Below are 27285 nucleotides of genomic sequence, written 5' to 3'. Positions count from 1 at the left end.
GAACTCTTATCTCCTATTCTTCTTTCATAGGTTGGTTCTTTCTCGTTTTGAGTTTGAAGGCGTTTCCACTGGAGAGAATGCTCTGGAAGCCGGGGAAGATGAGGAAGAGGTGTGGCTGTTCTGGAGGGACAGCAACAAAGAGATCCGTAGTAAGAGTGTTAGGGAATTGGCGCAAGATGCTAAAGAGGGACAGAAGGAAGACAGGGACATCCTCAGCTACTACAGGTGAGTGGGAGGCTTGCTGGACAGCCGCAGCACGTGGGGGCATATGGTTTTCTTGTTGGTGACTCTAAGGCAGTGATTCTCAACCTGGGGGTGGGGTCAAAGAACCCTTTCCTGGGGTCACCTAAGACAGTCAGAACACACACTGTAATTCATAACAGTAGCAAAATTATAGTTATGAAGTAGCAACAAAAATAATTTTATGGTTGGGGGTCACCATGCCATGAAGAACGGTATTAAAGGGCTGGCGCATTAGAGAGGTTGAGAACCACTGTTCTAAGTCGTAGAGTGGTGCCCTGCAGTAAGATTGTCCAATGGAAAGTCAGATGTGTGCTTTGTGAAGATTAAGTAGAAGATGCCATGGACTCATAGTCTAATGTTATCTCTGTGTGTCCATGTCATAGGAAGGACAAGAGCATGCACCAGCCTTTGTTACACTTGACCCATAAACAGCACAGCCTGTATATAACACAGTCAGCAGCAGGCAGCTGTGGGCCCATGCTGCATCTGGTCAAATCCTCATCTCTTAACTAGCCTTTCTGCTTTGGCTGAATTTGGCTTTGTGTCCCAGAGTCCTTATCTTTAAAATAGCCATAATAGTGCCAGTCTTCCCGAATATTTGCAGAAACAGAAAATGTCTCCATATGTGTGCACACACCTGTATTCTCATAATTTATTTATCGGTGTTCATGTATGCAAACCTATGGTAAAAAGCAGGGGTTTGGACTAATCCAAATCATGTAGCCCTAGGCTACAAATTCTGAGATTGAAACCGAGAACTGTGGGAAGCCCAAGCATGATGTTCAGAAGGATTCCGACTTTGGAGCATTTTAGATTTTCAGATTAGCAAAACTCAACTGATGAAGTTTACACAATGTAGTTCCCAAAATGTTGGTCTGGTGCATTTCCAAAACAGGCATGCTCAGTATGTGCTTTCGATTCTGCCCTAAAACCACAGATGCACTCTGCCTGTCACCCTCCAGCTGCGGTCTGTCATTCCTGGGATGTCCATCTGTTTGCCTGTGTACGCCACTGTATATCACCACTGCCCACCTCTCTTGACCTCCTTAGTTCCTAGTCTTGGCCCCAGCCCCAAGGCCACATAGCTTTGCCACATGAAGCAGGGGAAAGGAAAGAAAAGGAAGAGAAGTTGACTGATAGATACTTGTGAAAGAAAAGGGAAGAAACCTTAGTACTTCTGATATTTCCTAACAAGATAAGCAAAATTTTACAGTTAAAATGTCTTTCCTTACTCCTATATTCTAGTTCCTTGTATTTATATACATGGTAGTCTTTTTTATTACTGTATGTTATGGTTTTAGACTTTATTTTATTTTCTGCATTGCCTGCATGCATGTTCGTGCATCACCGCATGGATGCTCACTGCCGGGTAGGTCAGAAGAGGGCCTTGCATCTCTAGGAACTGAAGGTGTGGATGGTTGTGAGCCACCGTGGAAAAGCTGGGCACTGATCCCAGGTCTTCTGTAGGAACACAGAGTGCTTTTTACTGCAGCTCCATCTCTGCAGCACCCCCTTATTGTGTTTACACTATATCACATGTGCATGTGTGCGCTTTCTCTTGCACAGATTTTATGTCAATGGTACCAGATACCATTCTAAAGGTCTCCTCAGTATTGTTTCTGAAATACATATGAAAATATAACTTCAGTGTCAATAGAAGTAGACTGTTTCTATAATTTTGACTGCTGCATGCCTTCCATGTGCTAATATGTCACTTTCTGTTGGCATTCCATCATATGTCCTAGTTGAGTCCTTCATGTGAGGGCACATCCTCACTTAATTTTGTGTATACATGAGTGTCTACTCCCTGTGAAGAGATGAATTGATGGAAACTCGGATTTTTAACTTTAGTAAGCAGTACTACATTGCATGATTCCATCAACATTTTTACCATTAGTAGCTTTCACTATATAAGACGCTAAAGACATTGTAGACTTTTAATTATACTTTATATGAGCCATATGTTTTACGTTTCCTGCATGGCCTTTGTTGAACTGTATGAAATACAGGGGTGCAGAGAGAAAGTGGGGAGCAGAAAGATAATCATTTCAGGCTTTGTCATTTTTCTATTTTATAAGATAAAGATGGTGAATGTAATCATGTGACATGATTGCTTTAACATAGCTAGACAGATGTGTGACTATGGGGTGCTGACCCTTACTCTAGCATACTATAAACTTTTCTTCCATCTCCTTAGCTCAGAATCCAAAATTATGTGTATTACAATCATTTAGGGATGTTGGTATAGAAGTGTGATGGCCATATGTCACTCCATAAAACATGAGTGAGTATGTGATGTCTTGAGTGTAAGCCTTCTGTTGTTTTTTTTTTTTCCCCAAGATATCAGCTGAACCTCTTTGCAAGGATGTGTCTGGACCGCCAGTACCTGGCCATCAATGAAATCTCTGGGCAGCTGGATGTTGATCTCATTCTCCGCTGCATGTCTGACGAGAACCTCCCCTATGACCTCAGGGCATCCTTTTGCCGCCTCATGCTTCACATGCATGTGGACCGAGATCCCCAGGAGCAGGTGACACCTGTGAAATATGCCCGACTGTGGTCAGAAATTCCCTCTGAGATCGCCATTGATGAGTAAGTCTGGGTCCAGCTCCCTGAAGAGCTCTTATGTCACTTCAAAACCCCACGATTCTAATGTTCTGTGCAGCCGCAGAGAAGCCACATAGGTGACCTAGTGAAATCATAAGAGAAGGAAGAACTTTTTTTTCCTTCAGTATTTAAATAGAATTGTGTAGCTAGCAAATAGTGTTTAATTCCTCAAGAAAACAGGATGCCAGGGTGCATTTTTACTATCTCTGGTTTATCTCTTTCCTTTTGCAAATATCTAAATTTGTACTAAGTCCCAAGACTGGGGAATATTAGTGAAGAATCTAGAAAACTACCTCTATTATACTGGGGGAAAGACAGGCAGTAAACATGATGAGGTAGATTTGTAAGTGTACATGCTAAGGAAGGAAGCAGAAGTCTGGTCCGGGTTAGGGGATGCGGTCTTTGCAGGCTAAGCAGCCTAAGAAGGCCTGGATGCAAAGAGCTTGACAGTCCCCCCACCCTGTCTCGTCCTCTCAGCTATGACAGCAGTGGAACATCCAAAGATGAAATTAAAGAGAGGTTTGCGCAGACGATGGAGTTTGTGGAGGAGTACCTAAGAGATGTGGTGTGTCAAAGATTCCCCTTCTCTGATAAGGAGAAAAACAAGCTCACGTTTGAGGTAAGGCATGGTGAGATGCTCTCTCAAATTTTGTTATCAGTGCTCATTTTTCTGTGGACTAAGTAGAAAGTATTTTAATTCTTGGTGATTGTATCACAATGCTATCGTTTTGAAACACAAAAGGAATTTGGGTCAGATTTGTTTCAACAAAATAGAAGAGTTACCAGACACTTAGCTTCATAGAAACACCGAAGGTGAATTATGCAAAGTTGGAGAGTGTCACAGAGCTTCTGCACTTTTTGTTGAAAGTATTAGGAGAGAAAGTTCATGCTTGGGATGTGTCATAGTCTCATCATCTGAGGAACATACATTTTTGTTACTTTTACATTAAATAATTTCAAAGACCACTGTCACTCTTTAGGCACGATATTTTGGAGACTCGAAGTGCCTTTATCTGTGTTCCTACTTGTTATGATTTGGTATATTCTTGGGAAGTCAGAATATCAATTGATTAGACCCATTGCTTTATGATCTAGTCATCCAGGTAGATGGGTGGGTGTGCAAGCTTTCATTTCTTATTTTTCTTCATTGTGAAACAAAATACAATTTCATCAGAAACAGAAATCCAGATGTATGCCTTCTCTGACCATAAAGGAGGACACAATCTATCATGATTAGCTAATGAGGATCAAGTGGAAGAGGAGAACACAGGCCAATGAATACTAATTTCTTCTTCTTTTAAATGCAATAGGTTGTGAACTTAGCCAGGAATCTCATATACTTTGGTTTCTACAACTTTTCTGACCTTCTCCGATTAACCAAGATCCTCTTGGCAATCTTAGACTGTGTCCATGTGACCACTATCTTCCCCATTAGCAAGATGACAAAAGGAGAAGAGAATAAAGGTAACAATGATGAGGAGAAGCTGAAGAGTGAGTATCTGAAGTGTCTGTGCTGACAGATGCCCTCCCAGCCCATGCTGTCTCATTCATGCCATGCCTATCATGTGACATCCTGTCCTGTCCTCATCCGTTCTCACCATTGGGAGCATACCAATAGAAATAAAGTCTGGAAGAGTTCCGTTAAGTCCAGTGCCCATCACTGATGGTCATTCTCAGCAATTTACTCTTCCCTTTGCCTCTGTCTAGAGTCCTTCTTTGTGTCTTACTGAAGAGTGTGAAGGTTGCCTTGTGCTTTGACCATTTGCTCCTCCAAAGCCCATGCTCTGCCATCTGTGTTCCATGCTTCTGAGACACTTGAGGATGATACTCCTATATGATGAGCTAAAGCGCAAGCTTATATCTTGATATTCCTTTCCACTTGTGAATAGGAAAATCCTTGTTTATATGTTTATTTCATGCTGTATTAGGGGGGTCAGAATAGGCATAGGATAATTATGATGTGTCTTATGCTTAGCTGGTTTTCTTTAAGTAGGATGAAAAAGGCATTTGACTTGGTTCTCCCTATTTGCCAAGTACTGTGTGATACCATTTTTCATGCATTATATATACCATGGAGTTCTGGTATAGAGCTCTTTTCTGTGTGAGGACACCGAGACTCAGAGGTGACATAATGCATTCAAAACCAAGCAGCTCTGGTTAGAAGCAGCAGTATTTGTGTCCTGCTAACTTACATTCCTATTCTGTGTACAATGACAAGCACATGTCTTTGGTGCTGAGTCAAATTTGGTGATGAAATCGGTAAAGCAGCAACACCCCACTGGAGATGTCAAAACCAGGATGTTCCACTCATCTCAGAAGTCTTAAATTTGCCATGCTTGTTAACCTTTCTGGGTTCCTTGGGTCAAGAGAATGTATCTTGACAGGGATGTGTTAAATAGTTTGCCTAAAAAAAGCCCATACCCCTAATCAGAGCCTTCAGGCTTTCTCCAAAGATGTCATGACCGTGGTCTGACTTGGCCTTTTCTAGGCAGTAACGTGATGAGATCTATCCATGGCGTTGGGGAGCTGATGACCCAGGTGGTGCTGCGGGGAGGAGGCTTCTTGCCCATGACTCCCATGGCTGCGGCCCCTGAAGGAAATGTGAAGCAGGCAGAGCCAGAGAAAGAGGACATCATGGTCATGGACACCAAGTTGAAGATCATTGAAATACTCCAGGTGTGGTGCAAGGAACAAGATGCTCACGTGGTCTCTGTTTCATATCTCCCCTCTCTGCTCTGATAGAGGCCCAAGGCATTCTGGGAAAAATAGCAAAAATGTTAACTCATCCCTATATATCGTTTCAGAATTGCTCCTTTTTTTTTTTTTTTTTTTTTTTTAAATATTTTTATTACATATTTTCCTCAATTACCTTTCCAATACTATCCCAAAAGTCCCCCATAGCGCCCCCCACTTCCCTACCCACCCATTCCCATTCTTTTGGCCCTGGCATTCCCCTATATTGGGGCATATAAAGTTTGCAAGTCCAATGGGCCTCTCTTTCCAGTGATGGCCGACTAGGCCATCTTTCGATACATATGCAGCTAGAGACAAGAGCTCCAGGGTTCTGGTTAGTACATCATGTTGTTCCAACAATAGGGTTGCAGATCCCTTTAGCTCCTTGGGTACTTTCTCTAGCTTCTCCATTGGGAGCCCTGTGATACATCCAATAGCTGACTGTGAACATCCACTCCTGTGTTTGCTAGGCCCCGGCATCGTCTCACAAGAGACAGCTATATTTGGGTCCTTTCAGCAAGATCTTACTAGTGTATGCAATGGTGCCAGCGTTTAGAAGCTGATTATGGGACGGATCCCTGGATACAGCAGTCTCTAAATGGTCCATCCTTTCATCACAGCTACGAACTTTGTCTCTGTAACTCCTTCCCTGGGTGTTTTGTTCCCAATTCTAAGAAGGTGCACAATGTCCACACTTTGGTCTTCATTCTTCTTGAGTTTCATGCGTTTATCAAATTGTATCTTATATCTTGGGTATCCTAAGTTTTGGGCTAATATCCACTTATCAATGAATACATATTGTGTGAGATCTTTTGTGATTGTGTTACTTCACTCAAGATGATGCCCTCCAGGTCCATCCATTTGGCTAGGAATTTCATAAATTCATTCTTTTTAATAGCTGAGTAGTACTCCATTGTGTAAATGTACCATAATTTCTGTATCCATTCCTCTGTTGAGGGACATCTGGGTTCTTTCCAGCTTCTGGCTATTATAAATAGGGCTGCTATGAACATAGTGGAGCATGTGTCCTTTTTACCGGTTGGGACATCTTCTGGATATATGCCCAGGAGAGGTATTGCTGGATCCTCCGGTAGTACTATGTCCAATTTTCTGAGGAACCGCCAGACTGATTTCCAGAGTGGTTGTACAAGCTTGCAATCCCACCAACAATGGAGGAGTGTTCCACTTTCTCCACATCCTCGCCAGCATCTGCTGTCACCTGAATTTTTGATCTTAGCCATTCTGACTGGTGTGAGGTGGAATCTCAGGGTTGTTTTGATTTGCATTTCCCTGATGATTAAGGATGTTGAACATTTTTTCAGGTGCTTCTCTGCCATTCGGTATTCCTCAGGTGAGAATTCTTTGTTCAGTTCTGAGCCCCATTTTTTAATGGGGTTATTTGACTTTCTGGAGTCCACCTTCTTGAGTTCTTTATATATATTGGATATTAGTCCCTTATCTGATTTAGGATAGGTGAAGATCCTTTCCCAATCTGTTGGTGGTTTTTTTGTCTTATTGATGGTGTCTTTAGCCTTGCAGAAGCTTTGTAGTTTCATGAGGTCCCACTTGTCAATTCTCGATCTTACAGCACAAGCCATCACTGTTCTATTCAGGAATTTTTCCCCTGTGCCCATATCTTCAAGGCTTTTCCCCACTTTCTCCTCTATAAGTTTCAGTGTCTCTGGTTTTATGTGAAGTTCCTTGATCCACTTAGACTTGACCTTAGTACAAGGAGATAGGAATGGATCAATTCGCATTCTTCTACATGTTAACAACCAGTTGTGCCAGCACCATTTGTTGAAAATGCTGTCTTTCTTCCACTGGATGTTTTTAGCTCCCTTGTCGAAGATCAAGTGACCATAGGTGTGTGGATTCATTTCTGGGTCTTCAATTCTATTCCATTGGTCTATTTGTCTGTCACTATACCAGTACCATGCAGTTTTTATCACAATTGCTCTGTAGTAGAGCTTTAGGTCCGGCATGGTGATTCCACCAGAGGTTCTTTTATCCTTGAGGAGAGTTTTTGCTATCCTAGGTTTTTTGTTATTCCAGATGATATTGCAGATTGCACTTTCTAATTCGTTGAAGAATTGATTTGGAATTTTGATGGGGATTGCATTGAATCTGTAGATTGCTTTTGGCAAGATAGCCATTTTTACAATGTTGATCCTGCCAATCCATGAGCATGGGAGATCTTTCCATCTTCTGAGATCTTCTATAATTTCTTTCTTCAGAGACTTGAAGTTTTTATTATACAGATCTTTCACTTCCTTAGTTAGAGTCACGCCAAGATATTTTATATTATTTGTGACTATTGAGAAGGGTGTTGTTTCCCTAATTTCTTTCTCAGCCTGTTTATTCTTTGTGTAGAGAAAGGCCATTGATTTGTTTGAGTTAATTTTATATCCAGCTACTTCACCGAAGCTGTTTATCAGGCTTAGGAGTTCTCTGGTGGAATTTTTAGGGTCACTTATATATACTATCATATCATCTGCAAAAAGTGATATTTTGACTTCATCTTTTCCAATTTGTATCCCTTTGATCTCCTTTTGTTGTCGAATTGCTCTGGCTAGGACTTCAAGTACAATGTTGAATAGGTATGGAGAAAGTGGACAGCCTTGTCTAGTCCCTGATTTTAGAGGGATTGCTTCAAGCTTCTCACCATTTACTTTGATGTTGGCTACTGGTTTGCTGTAGATTGCCTTTATCATGTTTAGGTATGGGCCTTGAATTCCTGATCTTTCCAAGACTTTTATCATGAATGGGTGTTGGATCTTGTCAAATGCTTTTTCCGCATCTAAGGAGATGACCATGTGGTTTTTGTCTTTGAGTTTGTTTATATACTGGATTACGTTGATGGATTTCCGTATATTGAACCATCCCTGCATCCCTGGGATGAAACCTACTTGGTCAGGATGGATGATTGTTTTGATGTGTTCTTGGATTCGGTTAGCAAGAACTTTATTGAGGATTTTTGCATCAATATTCATAAGGGATATTGGTCTGAAGTTTTCTATCTTTGTTGGGTCTTTTTGTGGTTTAGGTATCAGAGTAATTGTGGCTTCATAGAATGAGTTGGGTAGAGTACCTTCTGTTTCTATTTTGTGGAATAGTTTGTGAAGAACTGGGATTAGATCTTCTTTGAAGGTCTGATAGAACTCTGCACTAAACCCATCTGGTCCTGGGCTTTTTTTAGTTGGGAGACTATTAATGACTGCTTCTATTTCTTTGGGGGATATAGGGCTGTTTAGATCATTAACCTGATCTTGATTCAGCTTTGGTACCTGGTATCTGTCTAGGAACTTGTCCATTTCATCCAGGTTCTCCAGTTTTGTTGAGTATAGCCTTTGGTAGAAGGATCTGATGGTGTTTTGGATGTCTTCAGGATCTGTTGTTATGTCTCCTTTTTCATTTCTGATTTTGTTAATTAGGATGCTTTCCCTGTGCCCTCTAGTGAGTCTGGCTAAGGGTTTATCTATCTTGTTGATTTTCTCAAAGAACCAGCTCCTTGATTGGTTGATTCTTTGAATAGTTTTTCTTGTTTCCACTTGGTTGATTTCACCCCTGAGTTTGATTATTTCCTGCCGTCTACTCCTCTTGGGTGAATTTGCTTCCTTTTGTTCTAGTGCTTTTAGGTGTGTTGTCAAGCTGCTAATGTGTGCTCTCTCTAGTTTCCTTTTGGAGGCACTCAGAGCTATGAGTTTTCCTCTTAAAAATGCTTTCATTGCGTCCCATAAGTTTGGGTATGTTGTGGCTTCATTTTCATTGAACTCTAAAAAGTCCTTAATTTCTTTCTTTATTCCTTCCTTGACCAAGGTATCATTGAGAAGAGTGTTGTTCAGTTTCCACGTGAAGGTTGGCTTTCTATTATTTATTTTGTTATTGAAGATCAGCCTTAGTCCATGGTGATCTGATAGGATGCATGGGACAATTTCAATATTTTTATATCTGTTGAGGCCTGTTTTGTGACCAATTATGTGGTCAATTTTGGAGAAGGTACCATGAGGTGCTGAGAAGAAGGTATATCCTTTTGTTTTAGGATAGAATGTTCTGTAGATATCTGCCAGATCCATTTGATTCATAATTTCTGTTAGTTTCACTGTGTCCCTGTTTAGTTTCTGTTTCCATGATCTGTCCATTGGTGAAAGTGGTGTGTTGAAGTCTCCCACTATTATTGTATGAGGTGCAATGTGTGCTTTGAGCTTTACTAAAGTTTCTTTAATGAATGTGGCTGCCTTTGTATTTGGAGCATAGATATTCAGGATTGATAGTTCCTCTTGGAGGATTTTACCTTTGATGAGTATGAAGTGTCCCTCCCTGTCTTTTTTAATGACTTTGGGTTGGAAGTCAATCTTATCAGATATTAGAATGGCTACTCCAGCTTGTTTCTTCATGCCATTTGCTTGGAAAATTGTTTTCCAGCCTTTCATTCTGAGGTAGTGTCTATCCTTTTCTCTGAGATGAGTTTCCTGTAAGCAGCAAAATGTTGGGTCTTGTTTGTGTAGCCAGTTTGTTAGTCTATGTCTTTTTATCGGGGAGTTGAGTCCATTGATATTAAGAGATATTAAGGAAAAGTAATTGTTGTTTCCTGTTATTTTTGATGTTAAAGTTGGCATTTTGTTCTTGTGGCTGTCTTCTTTTAGGTTTGTTGAGGGATTACCTTCTTGTTGTTTCTAGGGCGTGGTTCCTGTCCTTGTATTGGTTTTTTTCTGTTATTATCCTTTGAAGGGCTGGATTCGTGGAGAGATAATGTGTGAATTTGGTTTTGTCGTGGAATACTTTGGTTTCTCCATCTATGTTAATTGAGAGTTTGGCTGGGTATAGTAGCCTGGGCTGGAATTTGTGTTCTTTTAGTGTCTGTATAACATCCGTCCAGGATCTTCTGGCTTTCATAGTCTCTGGTGAAAAGTCTGGTGTAATTCTGATAGGCTTGCCTTTATATGTTACTTGGCCTTTTTCTCTTACTGCTTTTAGTATTCTATCTTTATTTAGAGCATTTGTTGCTCTGATTATTATGTGTCGGGAGGTATTTCTTTTCTGGTCCAGTCTATTTGGAGTTCTGTAGGCTTCTTGTATGTTCATGGGCATCTCTTTCTTTAGATTTGGGAAGTTTTCTTCTATAATTTTGTTGAAGATGTTTGCTGGTCCTTTGAGTTGAAAATCTTCATTCTCATCCACTCCTATTATCCGTAGGTTTGGTCTTCTCATTATGTCCTGTATTTCTTGGATGTTTTGAGTTAGGATCTTTTTGCATTTTACATTTTCCTTGATTGTTGTGCCGATGTTCTCTATGGAATCTTCTGCACCTGAGATTCTCTCTTCCATCTCTTGTATTCTGTTGCTGATGCTCGTATCTATGGTTCCAGATTTCTTTCCTAGGGTTTCTATCTCCAGTGTTGCCTCATTTTGGGTTTTCTTTATTGTGTCTACTTCCCTTTTTAGGTCTAGTATGGTTTTGTTCATTTCCATCATCTGTTTGGATGTGTTTTCCTGTTTTTCTGTAAGGACTTCTACCTGTTTGATTATGTTATCATGTTTTTCTTTAAGGATTTGTAACTCTTTAGCAGTGTTCTCCTGCAATTCTTTAAGGGATTTTTGTGCTTCCTCTTTATTGTCTTCTGCCTTTTTATCAGTGTTCTCCTGCATTTCTTTAAGTGTGTTATTAAAGTCCTTCTTGAAGTCCTCTATCATCATCAGGAGATATGCTTTTAAATCCGTGTCTAGCTTTTCCGGTGTGTTGGGGTGCCCTGGACTGGGCGAAGTGGGGGTGCTGGGTTCTGATGATGGTGAGTGGTCTTGGTTCCTGTTAGTAAGATTATTACGTTTACCTTTCGCCATCTGGTAATCTCTGGGGTTAGTTGTTATCGTTGTCACTATTTAAAGATTGGAGCAGAAGCTGTGTTCCACTCACCAGCAGTCTCTAAATCCTGCGGCGGGGGTCGTGGGTAGCTGATGGTACCCTGGTGCTGGTCCAGCCGGAAGAGGCCTGTGGTCCTACTCAGGCCGTTTTTCTGCTTCCCTAACTAATGTAGTCTCTGGTCCCGCGCAATTGGATTGGAGCTGAAGCTGTGTTCCACTCTCCAGAAGTCTTAAGATCCCGTGGTGGGTGTTGTGGGTAGCTGGTGAGTGTCAGCTGACCCTGCGCCCCAGCTGCTCTGGTGCTTTTCTGACCGGAAGAGGGTTGTGGCCCTATGTAGGCCGGATTTCTCTCTCCCCAACCAGAGCAGTCTCAGGTCCCGCGTGATTGGACTGGAGCAGAAGCTGTGTTCCACTCACCAGCAGTCCCAAAATCCTGCGGCGGGGGTCTTGGGTAGCTGGCGGGTGTCAGGCAACCCTGCGCTCCCGCTACCCTGGCGCTGATCCGGCCGGGTGAGGCCTGTGGCCCTACTCAGGCCGGTTTCTGCTTCCCTAACTAATGCAGTCTCAGGTCCCGCGCAATTGGATTGGAGCAGAAGCTGTGTTCCACTCACCAGCAGTCCCAAAATCCTGCGGCGGGGGTCGTGGGTAGCTGGCGGGTGTCAGGCAACCCTGCGCTCCCGCTACCCAGGCGCTGATCCAGCCGGATGAGGCCTGTGGTCCTACTCAGGCCGGTTTCTGCTTCCCTAACTAATGCAGTCTCAGGTCCCGCGCAATTGGATTGGAGCAGAAGCTGTGCTCCACTCACCAGAAGTCTTAAGATCCTGTGGCGGGTGTTGTGGGTAGCTGGCGAGTGTCAGCAGACCCTGCGCCCCAGCTGCCCAGGTGCTTTTCTGACCGGAAGAGAGAGAATTGCTCCTTTTAATTCTTTATTGCCATCTCCTACCTTTCCCCATCATGGCTTTGTCTAGTCTGCCATCTCAGAACTTGTTCAGTTACCTTAGCTTTACGTCAGAGCTGTTCACCCTTTCTCTGCCCAAGCCTTTGCCTAGAGTCACTCCAGGACTCTATTAGCATTGCAAGGCCTTTCTCCTTGGTCCCCTCCTCTTTTTCTCCCCACCCCATCTCTTCCATTTTCTACCTTTTGCATCCACTCACCTATTCACCCATGAATGTTAGTTGATATTAACTCCACACCAACTCCCTTTTAGCACTTGGGAGCCAACAAGGAACAAAATCCATTCAAGTTCTGATCCTAAAAAGTTTCATTTTGACAAGGACATAGGCTTAGTTGTTAAAACATAAAGACAAGTTGACTGGGAGCTGGAACGATGACTGAATGGTTAAAAGAACTTAGATGCTTTTCCAGAAGACCTGGGTTTGGTTTCCAGAGCCCATATGCTGGCTTACCATCTGTGACTGCAGTTCCAGGGAGTTGGGTGGCTTTCATGAGCCTCCATGAGCACCAGGAGTGCAAGTAGTACACAGACAACCATGCACACAGAAGACCCATACATACATCATACAAATTAATTAACATACATCATACAAATAATACATCATACAAATTAATTTTCTTTTAAAGAAGAAGGGTCAACTGATTTGGAGGACACCACAGGCACAGATAATGGTTTTTTTTTATGTTGTGAGAGAAGACCTCTGTAGTAAAGTGGTTTCCTCAAACATAGATGCCCATGGCCATACCTTGGAAGTCTTAGGATGTAGCAAGTACAAAGAGTCTGAAGTGGGGACAAGTCTGGGAACAGCCTGTTTTCAAGAGGACAAAGGGAAATGGTAAATCAGCTTGAATCGGTCAATACACATTGTCACCTCTTTCTCAATTGAACCATTAAGTGACAGTTGAGACATCATACCTGCCATGTGTATATTCTTCAAACATAGCTAATGTGAATCTTTCTACTGCGGGACATCTTTGGGGTTGAAAATTCCGTGCAAGGAGCAGAAAGAGAGCATCCTAAGCTGCTGGGAGTTGAGAGATGTAATGGGGCCAAGAGTCTCCGACTGACTTTTCTCCTTCCACACACAAGGACTTGGCTCGCTCTTAGAATTACTAGTCTGTCCTCTCTAACATGATTGTTTCCATCTGCCATGCCAATTGCTATATTCCTACAACTGAAAAATGTTCAAACAAAAGGAAGCCTTCCTTCCTCACTACTAACTGCTCATTGCCCATCTCCCCACCTTTCTCTGTACCTTCCCAGCCTTCAGCCAGCCATCTGGGGGTCCTTTAAATCTCTCTAAGCTGACGCCCATCAGTAACAATTATAGTTGGTTTTGCATAATACTGAATTTGAGGTTCTGGGAATATACCAAACCGGATGTGCAACAGTCACTGGGAATGGGGACTAAGAGCTTGGAGACAGGTCAAACATCTGTCTCCATGTGGGATCGGTGACAGCCTGTAATTGGGTAAGGTCACCCAGAGGGCCAAGCAGAAGCTAGGAGAGAGGAAGGAGGGATGTCAGTAGGATGCCTACATGATGCAGCTGGCTAACTTTTCTTTGGGGCTCTAGCTATAATCCTTTGGGAAATGTCTGCAGGAGTAGAGGGAGGGGGAATATAGGAAGTTAACAAAACAAGAACCCAGGGGACTCTAACTAACCGGAGGAGATAATCAACTATAAATGAAGCTAATTCTTAGAAGTAAAAGCAAAATTTCTGCCAGTTCATTTTAACCAAAGTAGCCATCTTCATCGCTAGTTAGGCCCAGAGTTGGCTTTCAGTCTTTGCTGAAATATAATCCTGTTTTGCAAAGCATGGAGGCACGAGTGATGTATTATTCTGGGTGTTTAATTTAGGATGCCAAAGTCTACACCAGAAGCTAAGGTATTGTGGGCACACAGGATGTGCCCCTTAGAAGTCTGTTATCGTTAAAATGACTGTTGAAACCTAAGACAAATATTTGACTCGGTGCTTAAGGTAATTGATGCAGCTGATACCAGGCCCTGCCAGACTGCAGCGGCTTGGCAAAGTGTTAAAGATGGTATGTTAATGTAACCAAAGTGTTTCCATGTCTCCTTGAATCTTCAGTTTATTTTGAATGTGAGATTGGATTATAGGATCTCCTGCCTCCTGTGTATATTTAAGCGGGAGTTTGATGAAAGCAATTCCCAGTCATCGGAAACATCCTCCGGAAACAGCAGCCAGGAAGGGCCAAGTAATGTGCCAGGTTAGTGACGCCAGCATGGGATTTCAGCCATAGAGTGGCACCTGGGTGCAATGCCACTTGGGGCTCAAAGAGAGAAGATTCCAGTATTTTAAAGACTCTTTGATCAAGAGTATATTGAGGAAACAAACAAACACACACAAAAAATTGCTTCTTGGGGGTACACCTCTAGGGACTGAAGACACCTGAGATTTATAGTGTTGGAGTTTCCTAAAAAGCAACTCAAAACCAACACAATGCCAAAAATATTCTCTACCAGCAACTTTTGTGGCGTATTTGATGTTCTACTCAGCCATAGATACTGGAGAAGACTAAGGGAAAGACAGTGGTAGTTGTGATTCCCAGACAGCACAAGTATTTTTTAGAGTGAGGCCATCACTCTTCTTTAGCAACAAGAAAATGACAGATGTGAGGGTCATCTGGGCCAGCCTGACTCCATGGCTCTGTAGGTTATGACGCATGGGCAGATCTGAGGGTCGCATGGAGCGTTGCTTTTGAAGCACATTCAGCTCAGTTCTGCAGAAGCAGGTTTTCAGGCCTTGTCCTGTCTAACTTCGCGTACTCTCACTTTTCAGGTGCTCTTGACTTTGAACACATTGAAGAACAAGCAGAAGGCATCTTTGGAGGAAGGAAAGTGTGCTTTCATTGTGTCCTTGTCTGGTAGTTCTAGAGTGTGCAAGGCAGCTCTTCTCTAATTCTCCCAGGGTTCTTCTTGAGCATACTGTTGAGCCTTCAGGTTTAGGTTCTGTTTGGAATTACTAAGTCACAGAACTTAGGTGATGCACTGTGCATGCATGTGTTTCCTGCCTAGGACAGAAAAGATTTAGGGTGTGTGTGTATGTGTGTGTGTGTGTGTGTGTGTGTGTGTGTGTGTGTGTGTGACGTGTTTCCTGCCTAGGACAAAAAAGATTTAAGGTATCCTAATATATAGAGATATTTGCAAGGTTATTTTTATATGATGTGGGTCAAAGAGTAGAGAAAAGGGGTTCAAATCAGATAGAGGTTACTAATGTCATTGACTTCCTCCACTGATAGCCAAGCTATGCAACAACAGCAAAAATAAATAACAAAGAAAACCAAAAGCAGCAAAAGATAAAACAAACAAACACACAAACAATGTATCCTTTAATCACTCCTGATGGGAACGCCTCCTAATACCACAGATCTTAGTTTTAACACAAAACATTATTAGTATAAACTCACACATCTGTAATAAATATCCAAAGGCCACAGTGATTATAACCAGCATACTTGGTTTGACTGTTTATTGCTTCACAACACACATCTCCAACAGTCTTAAGAATTTGAGCCCCAAGTATTTCTCCCAGCTGTCTGGGGTGACCTGGATCCCTGCCGAGCAGTTCTAGTCACTGTTGGGTCTGCCACACAACTGTCGTGGTACAGTAGCTGGGACTGGTATGCACTGGATGTTACTTATATTCCTGGTGCTGGTAAAGGCACATACGTCATGCTGAGGTTTCAACCTTGCTCTACATGGTCAGTTTGTGCTCCCTTACAGAACGGTGGCTGATTCTCAGAACAGATGTTGCAAGAAGACAAGCCAACAGAAAGCAAGTGCTCTCTAGACTGCAGACTAGATATTTTCAAAACTAGTTTTATTTTATTACCAGATGATTTAATAAGTGCTAAGCTACAGCATTTTAAACAAAAAGCTTGGAAGGAGCACATTTGTTTTAGATTTTGGAACACAGATGAAACCCAGTGGAAGAAAGCTGTAAGTTAGGTCTCAAAATCTCAACATGTTAGTCCTATTGGCTTAGGGAGTTATAACATCGTATTTGTCCCCTCTTCTCACAGAGGAGCTGAGGGTAAAACACAATTGGCTTATAAAAAAGGAGCTGATGAACAGCGAGGCTCCATTGGTTGGAGTAGTGTTTGAATTGTCGTTCAGCTCTGCCAGGCTCATGTGCATGATCCTGGGACTGTAGCTTTACTTGGTCTCTTTTTCTCCTTCCCTGTGTTCCTGTAGTGAGGAGAACACACCTCTGGACCTGGATGATCATGGTGGCAGAACCTTCCTCAGGGTCCTGCTCCACTTGACAATGCATGACTACCCACCCCTGGTGTCTGGGGCCCTGCAGCTCCTCTTTCGGCACTTCAGCCAGAGGCAGGAGGTCCTTCAGGCCTTCAAACAGGTACTTCCTGTGTATCAAAAAGCTGTTGTGTGTTCTGTGCAATGAAAGGATTATGTCTCTCTTGTGCTCGTCTCGCTCTCTCGCTCTCTCTCACTCTGTGTGTGTGTGTGTGTGTGTGTGTGTGTGTGTGTGTGTGTGTGTTTTAAGGTTCATGTAACTAACATATTATGTTCATTAAGGTTCAACTGCTGGTTACTAGCCAAGATGTGGACAACTATAAACAGATCAAGCAAGACTTGGACCAACTAAGGTCCATTGTGGAGAAGTCTGAGCTCTGGGTGTACAAAGGCCAGGGTCCCGATGAGCCTATGGACGGAGCCTCTGGTGAAAATGAGCATAAGAAAACTGAGGTAGGCACAGCCCACGTTAGGTCTCCTGCTTCTTAAAGCAAGGCAGCATTCTTTTCTAGTCTTAGATATAAACGTAGATGATAGGACGGTTGCTATCAAGAGATACTTACTAAGTAACCAGGGTGACCGCTATTCTCCTAGAAAGTTAGCTACAAAAATCAAAGCTTAGATGTATTTCTGGGCAACTGTGGACCATGTAGAAGAGACGTAGTTGAGTGAAGTAGCACTGGATTTCCCTCGAGAGACTCACTAGGGAATGGCCTCCTGTGACCACCACATCTGCTTCCCAGGGGTGAAGAATTGGTGAACATCTCGGGCTGCCTGACTGTCAAAAGACAATGCACAGTGTGTGTACTTTCTTAAAGGGTGATTTGTTTCTTTTTTTTTTTTTTTTTTTTTTTGGCTTTTTGAGACAGGGTTTCTCCGTGTAGCCCTGGCTGTCCTGGAACTCACTTTGTAGACCAGGCTGGCCTTGAACTCAGAAATTCGCCTGCCTCTGCCTCCCAAGTGCTGGGATTAAAGGCGTGTGCCACCACCGCCCGGCTAAAGGGTGATGTTTACCTAACTGTAGACCACAAGAGGCGCCTACTGTATGTGTTCTTTTTGGTCCTTAGGAGGGGACGAGCAAGCCACTGAAGCACGAAAGCACCAGCAGCTACAACTACCGAGTGGTGAAAGAGGTAAGGCAGGCGCCCTGCCAACCCTCGTCCTGATGACGCTAGTGAGCTTTAGTCAGTGATCAGCGAGTTGAAGGTACAAGAATGTGAGCTCTTTGTGTAAAATGTGTCTGGGGAGAGGAGAAGGTAGCTCCCTGCGGTTGAATACTTGGGTTCCAGCCTCAGGTCTGAGTTTATGTATTATCTGAGCGTTCTTATTCCCTCACCTTTTTAGGCATTGCTTTTTTTTTTTTAACAGGAACTACATTATTTTGAGGTTTTGAAGTGGATCAGAAATTGATTTGTACAATCACTGAGGATTTATATCCATGCTTGGCTTTAGAAATCTCTGCATGTAGTAGTTTGGGCTTGGAAGCTTTGTGGGTTTTACCCCAGCAAAGCCCTCCTAAGGTCTTCGAAGCTGTTGCCTAGCCAGATCATTTAAGTGACCCATGAACCCATGTTATTGGCTGTCTTAGTCAGGGTTTCTATTCCTGCACAAACACCATGGCCAAGAAGCAAGTTGGGGAGGGAAGGGTTTATTCAGCGTATGTTTCCACATTGCGGTTCATCACTTAAGGAAGTCAGTACTGGAACTCAAGCAGGTCAGGAAGCAGGAGCTGATGCAGAGGCCATGGAGGGATGTTTCTTACTAGCTTGCTTCCCCTGGCTTGCTCAGCTTGCTTTCTTATAGAACCCAGGACCACCAACCCAGAGATGGTACCACCCACAAGGGGCCCTCCTCCCTTGATCACTCATTGAGAAAATGCCCCACAGCTGGATCTCATGGAGTCACTTCCCCAACTGAAGCTCCTTTTTCTGTGATTACTCCAGCCTGTGTCAAGTTAACACACAAAACCAGCCAGTACACTGGCCATTGAAACATAGATGTGTTCAGCAAGACACTTTTCTTCCATAGATTAGATTTTGTACAATCCGCACAGATACTACGTACCGGAGGAATGCTCCTGTCTAAGGTGTAAATGTATTATGACCTGACCCTCAGGTCTCTCCTCACATTGCAGTTCCTGGTTTGATGTGGTTGATTTCTTCTTTCTCAGATTTTGATTCGACTTAGCAAGCTCTGCGTGCAGGAGAGCGCGTCGGTGAGGAAGAGCCGGAAGCAGCAGCAGCGACTGCTGAGGAACATGGGCGCACACGCTGTGGTGCTGGAGCTGCTGCAGATCCCCTACGAGAAGGTGAGGGCGCGTGCATCCAGGGTGGGCCGGATTCCCACCCCCAAAGCCTTCACAATTGGGTGAAGTAGGGGAGGGCCAATGATGCGCTTGTGACCTAAAGCAAGTCCAGGTCATTTATATGAGAGAGATTGCCTCTCCTCAACACCTCCAGTGTTTGCGTTCTATAAAGAAATAAGGATCTGATTCTTCTGTCACACCTAAGCCTTCTTAGATGGGGACTTCTAGATCTACACCAGAGGTTTCATTTGTGTGTTTTAGCTGGTGTTATCCACCTTTGTCCAAAACACAGCTAAAACAAAGTCATTGGAGGCATGTGGAACTATGTGGAACTTGCTCTAGTTTTTGACAGTGTCCTATCATCTGAGTATATATTTAGACCAAGCCCCGACCCCCGACCCCCTACCCCCAACACCATCTTTTTTTCTTTTCTTTTTTCTTTCTTTTTTTTTTTTCTTTGCTTCCAAGAGATTGTATTTCAGAAGGGCACTGTCTTGATTAGATTTCTATTGCTGTGATAAATAAATACCATGATCAGAGGCATCGCATCTTGCGGGGAAGGAAGGGTTGATTTCCTCTTACAACTCTCAGATCACAGCCCATAGCTGAAGAAAGGCAAGGGAAGATCTCGGTGCAGGAATGGATGCAAGACGATGAAGGAATGCTGCTTACTGGCTTGTTTCCATGGCTTGCTCAGCTTGGTTTTTAGTACAACGCAGGTTCGCCTGCACAAGGACAGACAGCGCTGCCCACAGTGGGCTGAGCTCTCCCCAGCAGTCACTCATCAAGAAAATGCACCCCCCCCCGCCCCAGCCCATAAGCCAGGCTATGGATGCAGTTCCTCAGTTCAGTTTCCCTCTTTGCACAAAGAGCTGCATTTTGTTGAAAAGCCAATCAGCACAGGCGGAAGCCTATTCGGCATCTGTGGAGACAGACAGGCTCTTGGGGATACATTCAAACCTTGCAACAGCAGCGAGGCTTTGTGGTTTACGCACATGACATTGGGAAGCTGAGGCCCAGGGAAGTTGGGCATGACTCTGGAGTGCCTTGCGCTCCATTACAATCCCAAAGGCTGACTGACCCATGGGTGAAGCAGCTCCTGGAGGAAGCCCACTGCTGAGGGATTGGAGGCCCACAGCACTTTGCTGCAGTCCTTTTATGCTGTTTATCTCCTGTGTCCTGTGCACATGCTGATGAGACAGTGATGCCATCACATCTCCTTTGAGTGAGGACACTGTGGCCAGGAAGGCTCAGGGTGGCAAAGCTGTGTGCATATGGCCAGCTTGGCTCCCCCGTGGAGTCTGGGTCTGCTGCCTTCCCTTCTAGATAGCACATCCATAGAAGCTGCCTTCTCAGTCATGGAGAGGTTATGAATCAGGTGAGCCGTGCCTTTCCCTAGCCACAGGGAAGCACAAGCCAAATCCCTCTGGGAAATCAGACTTGTAGGTAACCTGGAGTTAGCTCAGGTGTGTGCGCCATCCACACTTTTCCAGTGTGTAGTGTGGGGAGGTGGTTTTTGGTGGCCATAGCTTTGCCCTTGGCTTTAATGATAGCCATTCAGAGAGCAATGTTAAAGTAGGGACAACCAGATTGATCTGCAGTTGGTGCCTCTAAGGCAGAACTCTGACTCTCTGGCTCTGTGTGTGTGTGTGTGTGTGTGTGTGTGTGTGTTTGCTCACTCACTATGAGTGGGGTGCAAACATCCCAGTTTGTGATAACGATAAGAAATTCTCACCAGGAGACATCTTGTAACACAAATCCCAAGCCTGCCTGCCGTGTGAAATGCCCTTCAAACCCTGGAAGCTCTTCCCCACTTTGCAGCCGATTCTTTTTTTTAGTAGAAGTCATGAAAGCACGCAGGACTGTTAAGGTTACCACTCTCAACCAGCAGCATCGATCTGTCCTGAGTCCTCTGATTTCTTACACCTAGAACTTTTGCCCATGAATTAGAGGTAGGCATAGAACCCACAACCAGGGCTGGTTGCTCCCAGTCCTTATGTCTCCTGTCCTGAGAGGTTTGTCCTGCCTTCTCCCAGAGTTATTTTTTAGGACATGGTTGACAAGATATGGGGCACTTCCAACACTGCCTGCTTTTGCCCAGCATGTCAGCTCGGAATAGCTGCTGAATTTCCAGATAGTTGCATAAGAAACTGCAGAGCTTAGGGTTTAGCTTCTTGATTCACTAATCCTAAAAAGTTTTCTGCCTTGCTTTGTAAATTTGATGACCTCTGTTCAAACCAGAATGGAGAGCTGACTTGTCCTGAGCAGCGACTGCCACTAAGTTCCAGGTCACACAGCTAGGTCATACATGTCCATGTGAGGTCAGAATAAAGTATACAAAGGTCTCCACTCCTTGCTGTCAGTCTCCTGCCTGGAGGAGGAAGGGATAGATACTCAATGCTTTAGGAAGTAAACTCAGTAGGGTGTGAACGCAGTAGGGTGTGAACGGTGGCTTCCACTTTGAAGAGTCTCATTCTCCCATTACTGCCTTAAATGTTTTCAATCGAGAACTGGGCAGAATGACCGTAGGTTTTATGTTTTATAACAATGGTACTTAACTCTTTACTAGCACTAAAATTTTTAATATGAAATCATGGTCTTAATTGTGGAAGAGCCACATGACCAGCAATGCAGAGCGCCCAGGGCAGATACTGTCCCATTTTGCAGAAGGAAAAGCTAAATCTTAGTTTATAGATAGGACTGGGGTTACAGAGAAAGCAGTAGATCAGGCGCAGGTGTCTGAATTTAGAATCCACTGACGTTTCTCCTCGTCCCTGGCACATGCTGCTGGAAGTTACAGTGCTTCCCAGTGGCTATAGAACTAACAGGAGCAGATGAGCTGAGTATGTACCAGCAGGGGTGAAATGCGCTCCGCTCCACTGTCAGGACCCATTCTCAAAAGTAGGAATTTGGAAATTCCAGCCAATGATATACAGTGGAATCCTTCTCTTAACTTTAACTCTGCAAAATCAACTTTTTCTTATGCAAAATCTTTGTGTCAATGGCCAGTGGGAAAGACAAGGCAAGGCATGAGTCTGTTTCTTTCTGGCTAGTTCTCAGAGGGTTTGGCAAGCACCTTACTCTACCATCAGGACCCTGGGCACACACCTCTGGATCCCACCTTAATAGAGGGTATTAGCATGGAGTAGAAGTGTCACAATAAGTGCTTTTCTTGTCTCTCCTCTCACACAGGCCGAAGACACCAAGATGCAGGAGATCATGCGGCTGGCTCATGAATTTTTGCAGAATTTCTGTGCAGGCAACCAGCAGAATCAAGCTTTGCTGCATAAACACATAAACCTGTTTCTCAACCCAGGGGTGAGATGGGAAGGCCTGGCAGACCTGCATTGGGGGGACTGTGGGGAACCAGTTGTCCTTTGATGTTGTGTATTCTTGAACTTGTTAGAATGCAGCATTCACTGCAAAGAGACCATTCTGACCAGCTGTCAGGACATAAATGCAGCATATTGTGAATCTAGGATGACATGGGTACAAAGGAGAGAATTCAGGAGGGCAAAGGAGGTATATTTCCTGAACCCATCCATCACTGTGTCACAATTACCAAGACAATAGTGATGTTCCTCAGTACTTGCCTAAGTATGTAATATGCGCACATGAAGCATTTCTATATTACATGCTTGCTAAGTGCATATTTCTAGATATATTCAGTAAATATAGCACATTTTGTTTAATATGCCTTCACACTCACACATATCTTACATCCTGCACTTTTTTGTTTGCATTGAACACAACACTGATGCCTTTGTAAATCAGAAATAAGTGGTATTTTTTTTCTCACTGTCTTTGACCGTTCAATGGCCTTCTGTAAAATGGCTGCAAGTTGAAAAAAAAAAAAAAAACTTTACTACCTTATTAGTGAATAAGTAGTCACTTCCCAGTTTTTGGTTTCATAAATAACACTGCAAACGATGTCTTTCTCCATGTACATACACACACTCAGCAGAACTTATTACCAAACTTTCTTGGACCTGCTGGCTGCCAAATAATGACACGGAGACTTATTATTTCTAAAAGCTTACGCACTATAGCTGGGCAGCCTCTCAGCCAGCTCATACAAATTAATTAGCATGAATGTCCTGGTTCACATCCTGCCTCATGGCCTGCTCTCTCTCACACTCTTGGCTTGTCCCACCTCCTCCTCTGGATCATGCTGGCAAGTGATCCCTTGCCTAATTCTAAACCAAAGTTTCTCTCTCTGCCTGGAAGTTCTTAGCTATTGGCCAGTAGCTCTTAATATTAAGTCCATCAGAGAGTAAGGAAGGTGTAGGTTTATAAAATACTGAGGCCGGTGATGAACCATAAGAATATCGATATCAAAATCCAGCCAGTACTCAGCTCCCTGCCAGTATAGGACAAGACCGAGCATCTCTGGATAAAATGTACAAAATAAAGTTCCCGGACCATGATGTGAGATGTCTTCTTGGCTCTGTCACATCACAGTACCGTGTGCGAAGGAAATTAATTATACAGGAATATATCGATTAATCGAACCTTATTAAATCAACTTCTATGCCCAAGATGCCATCATTAAGAGCAGCCAAGAGTAATTAAGACACAGAGTGAGAGAAGACATTTGCATTACATATGTTCAGCAAAGAGTTGATTCTCAGCATCTTTATTACAATTTTTTAAAGAAAGGAGGAGAGAGGGCCAAAAACTTGATGGGCACAAGCAGTTGGTGAGACAAGGTCTCCACACCATGATGAGTGATCAGACAAACATAACTTGACATGTAAGAGTTGACTACAATAGAAAAGATGGTGTTCACCGGGATATAGAATAGCTGTATTACGCAGGAGAGATGAATCAGTGGCTTGAAGCATTGCTCTTGCAAAGGACTAGAGTTCAGTTCCTAGCACTTACATGGTTGCTCACAACTACTCTTAACGCCAGTTCCAGAGGCTCTGACATCCTCTTCTGATTTCTGCATCCATCAGGTACACACACGGGGTGTACGTATATGCACATAGAACATTTATACACATAAATCTAGAACAGCTGTACTGCAATATAAAGTATACAGAACATCTTTTCAAAAGCTGTTTGACAGTGTCTTATAAAAAACAAGGAGTTTGCTGACTAATGGGATAGTGTAAAGGGAGAATGAGAAGCATGCTCAGATACAGGTATGATTCTGGGTTTTAGTAAGGCAGTTTATCTCATCAGCCTGCACTGGCCTCTCTGTGACCATATCCTTCTGTACGCTCCTTGTCTTGTGCCAGATCCTGGAGGCAGTGACGATGCAGCACATCTTCATGAACAACTTCCAGCTGTGCAGTGAGATCAACGAGAGAGTGGTCCAGCACTTTGTTCACTGCATAGAGACCCACGGTCGAAACGTCCAGTATATCAAGTTTCTCCAGACGATTGTCAAGGCAGAAGGGAAATTCATTAAAAAGTGCCAAGACATGGTCATGGCTGAGGTGACAACCACATATTTGCTTCTACCTTCATCTGGTGTTCTATAGAAACTTAAGTTAGTCTTCTCTGTGTGGTCTGGCACCCTCTTGAGGAGCAATATGGAAGGAAAGGTTGTATTTGTATGTGTGCGTAGTTTCACGTGCGTGGCTTAGGCAAGTGTCTGATCTGATTCTCTGTAACAGTAAATCTGTTACTCATAAGGCAATTTGGGTTGGACTCTTCAGCCAGAAAAGAGGAAGAATGATAGACCAATATCTATGTGAGATTAAATGTGGGTGAGATCAGTAAGCCATAGCAGCGTCCCCTTTAGGAGTTAGGACTTTTTTATTTAACTACGCACCTAATTAGTTAGCTTGAGCAGTTTCAACTTCATGTTTCACCAGGAGCCTCTGGTCTGCAGGGTGGAGGCCCAAGTTCCACTTGGGTCTTTGCAGAAGTTGGCTCTATGCTGTGACTGTTGTCTTTGATTAGGAAGACCCACCCTGCAATCACAATGGTGGCTTCCATGGAACTTGAGTAAACTTCCCCCTGTGCTAGGATTGACTGAGCCATCCACATCTGTGGTTCCAGGGGCAGTAGAGTTGGCTCCGCCTCGGGTACAGATGCCCGCTGCATCACTTACAGGCTGGTCTGCATTGGCTCTTCTGTCTTGACATCTCAAGACTTGAGCATTTCTGTTACATGAGTGTTTTCACTGACTGTGTAGATTGAATGAGGTAATGACAACAGGAATAAATAGCTAACATCTACTTGAAGCCTATGGTAGTCTGCACATTGTTCTGAGAAATTTGTAATTGAGTGTTTATTCTCAACCCAACAACACTTTTGAGTCAGAGATCACATTTTGTACCCATTTTTTACTCAGAAACAGAGGCAGGAAAAAGTATTTGTCTTGGTATCTAGACCCTTGATTGGAATTCATGAAAATTAATTGTTAATAAGCAAACAGACCTCTGAGGGATGTACCTCAGTACAGCATGCATAAATGAACAAGGTCCTAGGCTCACTCACTAGTAGCGTCTTCCTTCCCCCAAATCCTGCAGTTCCTGAGTTGAGGATATGTTGGCATTGAGTAAATAGTATTGACTGAGTTTATTTTGACTTCTGAGCCAGCCCTTTATAAAACTTTTTTATTTCATGTTGTGCTAAAATTGATGTATATTAAAATAAATGTATTAGAGGCACCATCCAAGGAAACAAATTATGCCTTGACTTTTCTTTTGCCCTGTTGTTTTCTTCTGTCACGTGGCAGGGCCTCACAGCCCAGACTGGTCTGAAACTCAGTGTTCAGTCAAGGCTGGCCTTGAACTCATCATCCTCCTGCCTCAGCCTCCCGGGTACTAGCATTATAGGCTTGTACCACCACACCCAGCTAAAATGACTTGACATTTTGATGAAGGCAGAAAGAAAAGCATCTTAGGTAGATGTGGATAACTTATGACCAAAGACATATGACACTGGATGGAAGACTTGCATCAGGATGCCTTTTAAAATAGACCAAGCTCTGCAAATATTTAAGCTAGAAAAATGGCAGCCTGGTAGTACACGCTAGCAGTCCCTGTTTCCTTTTAATGGCCTTGTGTGCAGACTGGTCCTCCCCTAGTCAATCTGTTAGGGTCACCATGGTTATTTCTGTATCTTTGGATTCATATGATGCTTTTAAGAAAGTGTGGTTGGTCAGTCCAGAAACAAGTGGGATCTAGATGAGTTTAGTGATAAGGACACAACCTGTGTGGGGAAGGAAGTCTCTCTTCCTCTGCCTGTGGGGTTGTGTAAGGCTGCCTCACTCCTGCAGGCTTGTAGCAACAATGAACACTTTTCTCTGTGTAGCTTGTCAACTCTGGAGAGGACGTCCTCGTGTTCTACAATGACAGAGCCTCTTTCCAGACTCTGATCCAGATGATGCGGTCCGAGCGTGACCGGATGGATGAGAACAGCCCTCTCATGTACCACATCCATCTGGTGGAGCTCTTGGCTGTGTGCACAGAGGGCAAGAATGTGTACACAGAGATCAAGTGCAACTCCTTGCTCCCGCTCGATGACATCGTTCGTGTGGTCACTCATGAAGACTGCATCCCCGAGGTGAGTAGCCTGTGGAGCTGAGTGGAGACATGGTGGCTGGCCTGGGACACCCACGGCTTTCAGGCCCTTCAGCTCACGGTGCAGAAAGATTTAGTGTCACTGCAACAGTGTTTGCCTCCATGTTGATACTGTGTGAAAAGAACAGGAGGCAGGTGAGTCTCTGCTTTCTCCCCAAATCTGGGATAAAAGCTTCAGGGTTGGGGAACAAATTCATCTCACAGAGGATGTGCGCCGAAGGAACTGCCTAGAAGAGAAGCTATCAATGGCTTGAGATAGCTTCGCCTGTAAGTTTAATTCTTCCAAGCAAGATCTCGTAGTACAGAAAGAATGCGTGACCATTGTACAGAATTGGGGAACTACAGGTAACTGTAACAAATGAAAATGACCTGAAATCGCACTTCCCTCAGAGAGTACCTGCAAAGCCAGGTATGGTGGCATATGTCAATTATCTCAGCACTTAGAAGGCAGGGGTAGGAGGATTGCCATGAATTTGAAGCTAGCCTGGGCTACATAGTAAGTACCAGGCCATACACAGTAAAACTCTATCCCCAACAGACAAAGAAGTAAATCTCTTCACCCATTCTTCCCAGTTCTCTCTGCATAGCAACTGTGGCTTCCTGTATCCCACTCCAGTGTCCCTGTGCCCCATTCTCAGCATGGTCCCTTTTAACTTCCCTGGGGCCTGCAGTTACTGTAGGCTATGGACTCACATCTAAAGAGCTGACTCTTACAAATAAGAGAAAGCATGGCGTTTGTCATTCTGGGTCTGTATTGCCT

General features: G+C 43.6%; 1 protein-coding gene across 15 annotated transcripts in view; it reads left to right on the top strand.

Moving 5' to 3' along the window:
* Itpr1 (inositol 1,4,5-trisphosphate receptor type 1) overlaps positions 1-27285 on the top strand; it is a 338511-nt gene that overhangs the window by 168010 nt on the left and 143216 nt on the right. For 9 of the 15 annotated variants that reach the window (XM_029478979.2, XM_029478986.2, XM_029478984.2 and 6 more), the window contains 14 exons: positions 31-225; positions 2584-2835; positions 3328-3469; positions 4161-4341; positions 5339-5526; positions 14491-14629; positions 15202-15256; positions 16617-16782; positions 16962-17132; positions 17747-17812; positions 18850-18987; positions 22177-22302; positions 24228-24428; positions 26257-26508. In XM_029478979.2, the coding sequence (XP_029334839.1) occupies positions 31-225; positions 2584-2835; positions 3328-3469; positions 4161-4341; positions 5339-5526; positions 14491-14629; positions 15202-15256; positions 16617-16782; positions 16962-17132; positions 17747-17812; positions 18850-18987; positions 22177-22302; positions 24228-24428; positions 26257-26508 (2272 nt within the window). The remainder of the gene's footprint in view (positions 1-30; positions 226-2583; positions 2836-3327; positions 3470-4160; positions 4342-5338; positions 5527-14490; positions 14630-15201; positions 15257-16616; positions 16783-16961; positions 17133-17746; positions 17813-18849; positions 18988-22176; positions 22303-24227; positions 24429-26256; positions 26509-27285) is intronic. The other 6 variants (XM_029478989.2, XM_029478987.2, XM_029478982.2 and 3 more) reach the window with 1 other exon arrangement.

The sequence above is a fragment of the Mus caroli genome, unplaced genomic scaffold (assembly GCF_978045245.1).
Source record: "Mus caroli unplaced genomic scaffold, Mus_caroli_1 scaffold_7, whole genome shotgun sequence".
Classification (NCBI taxonomy): domain Eukaryota; kingdom Metazoa; phylum Chordata; class Mammalia; order Rodentia; family Muridae; genus Mus; species Mus caroli.
Note: the sequence above shows the minus strand (reverse complement) of the source record. Positions and strands in the feature narration are given on the sequence as shown.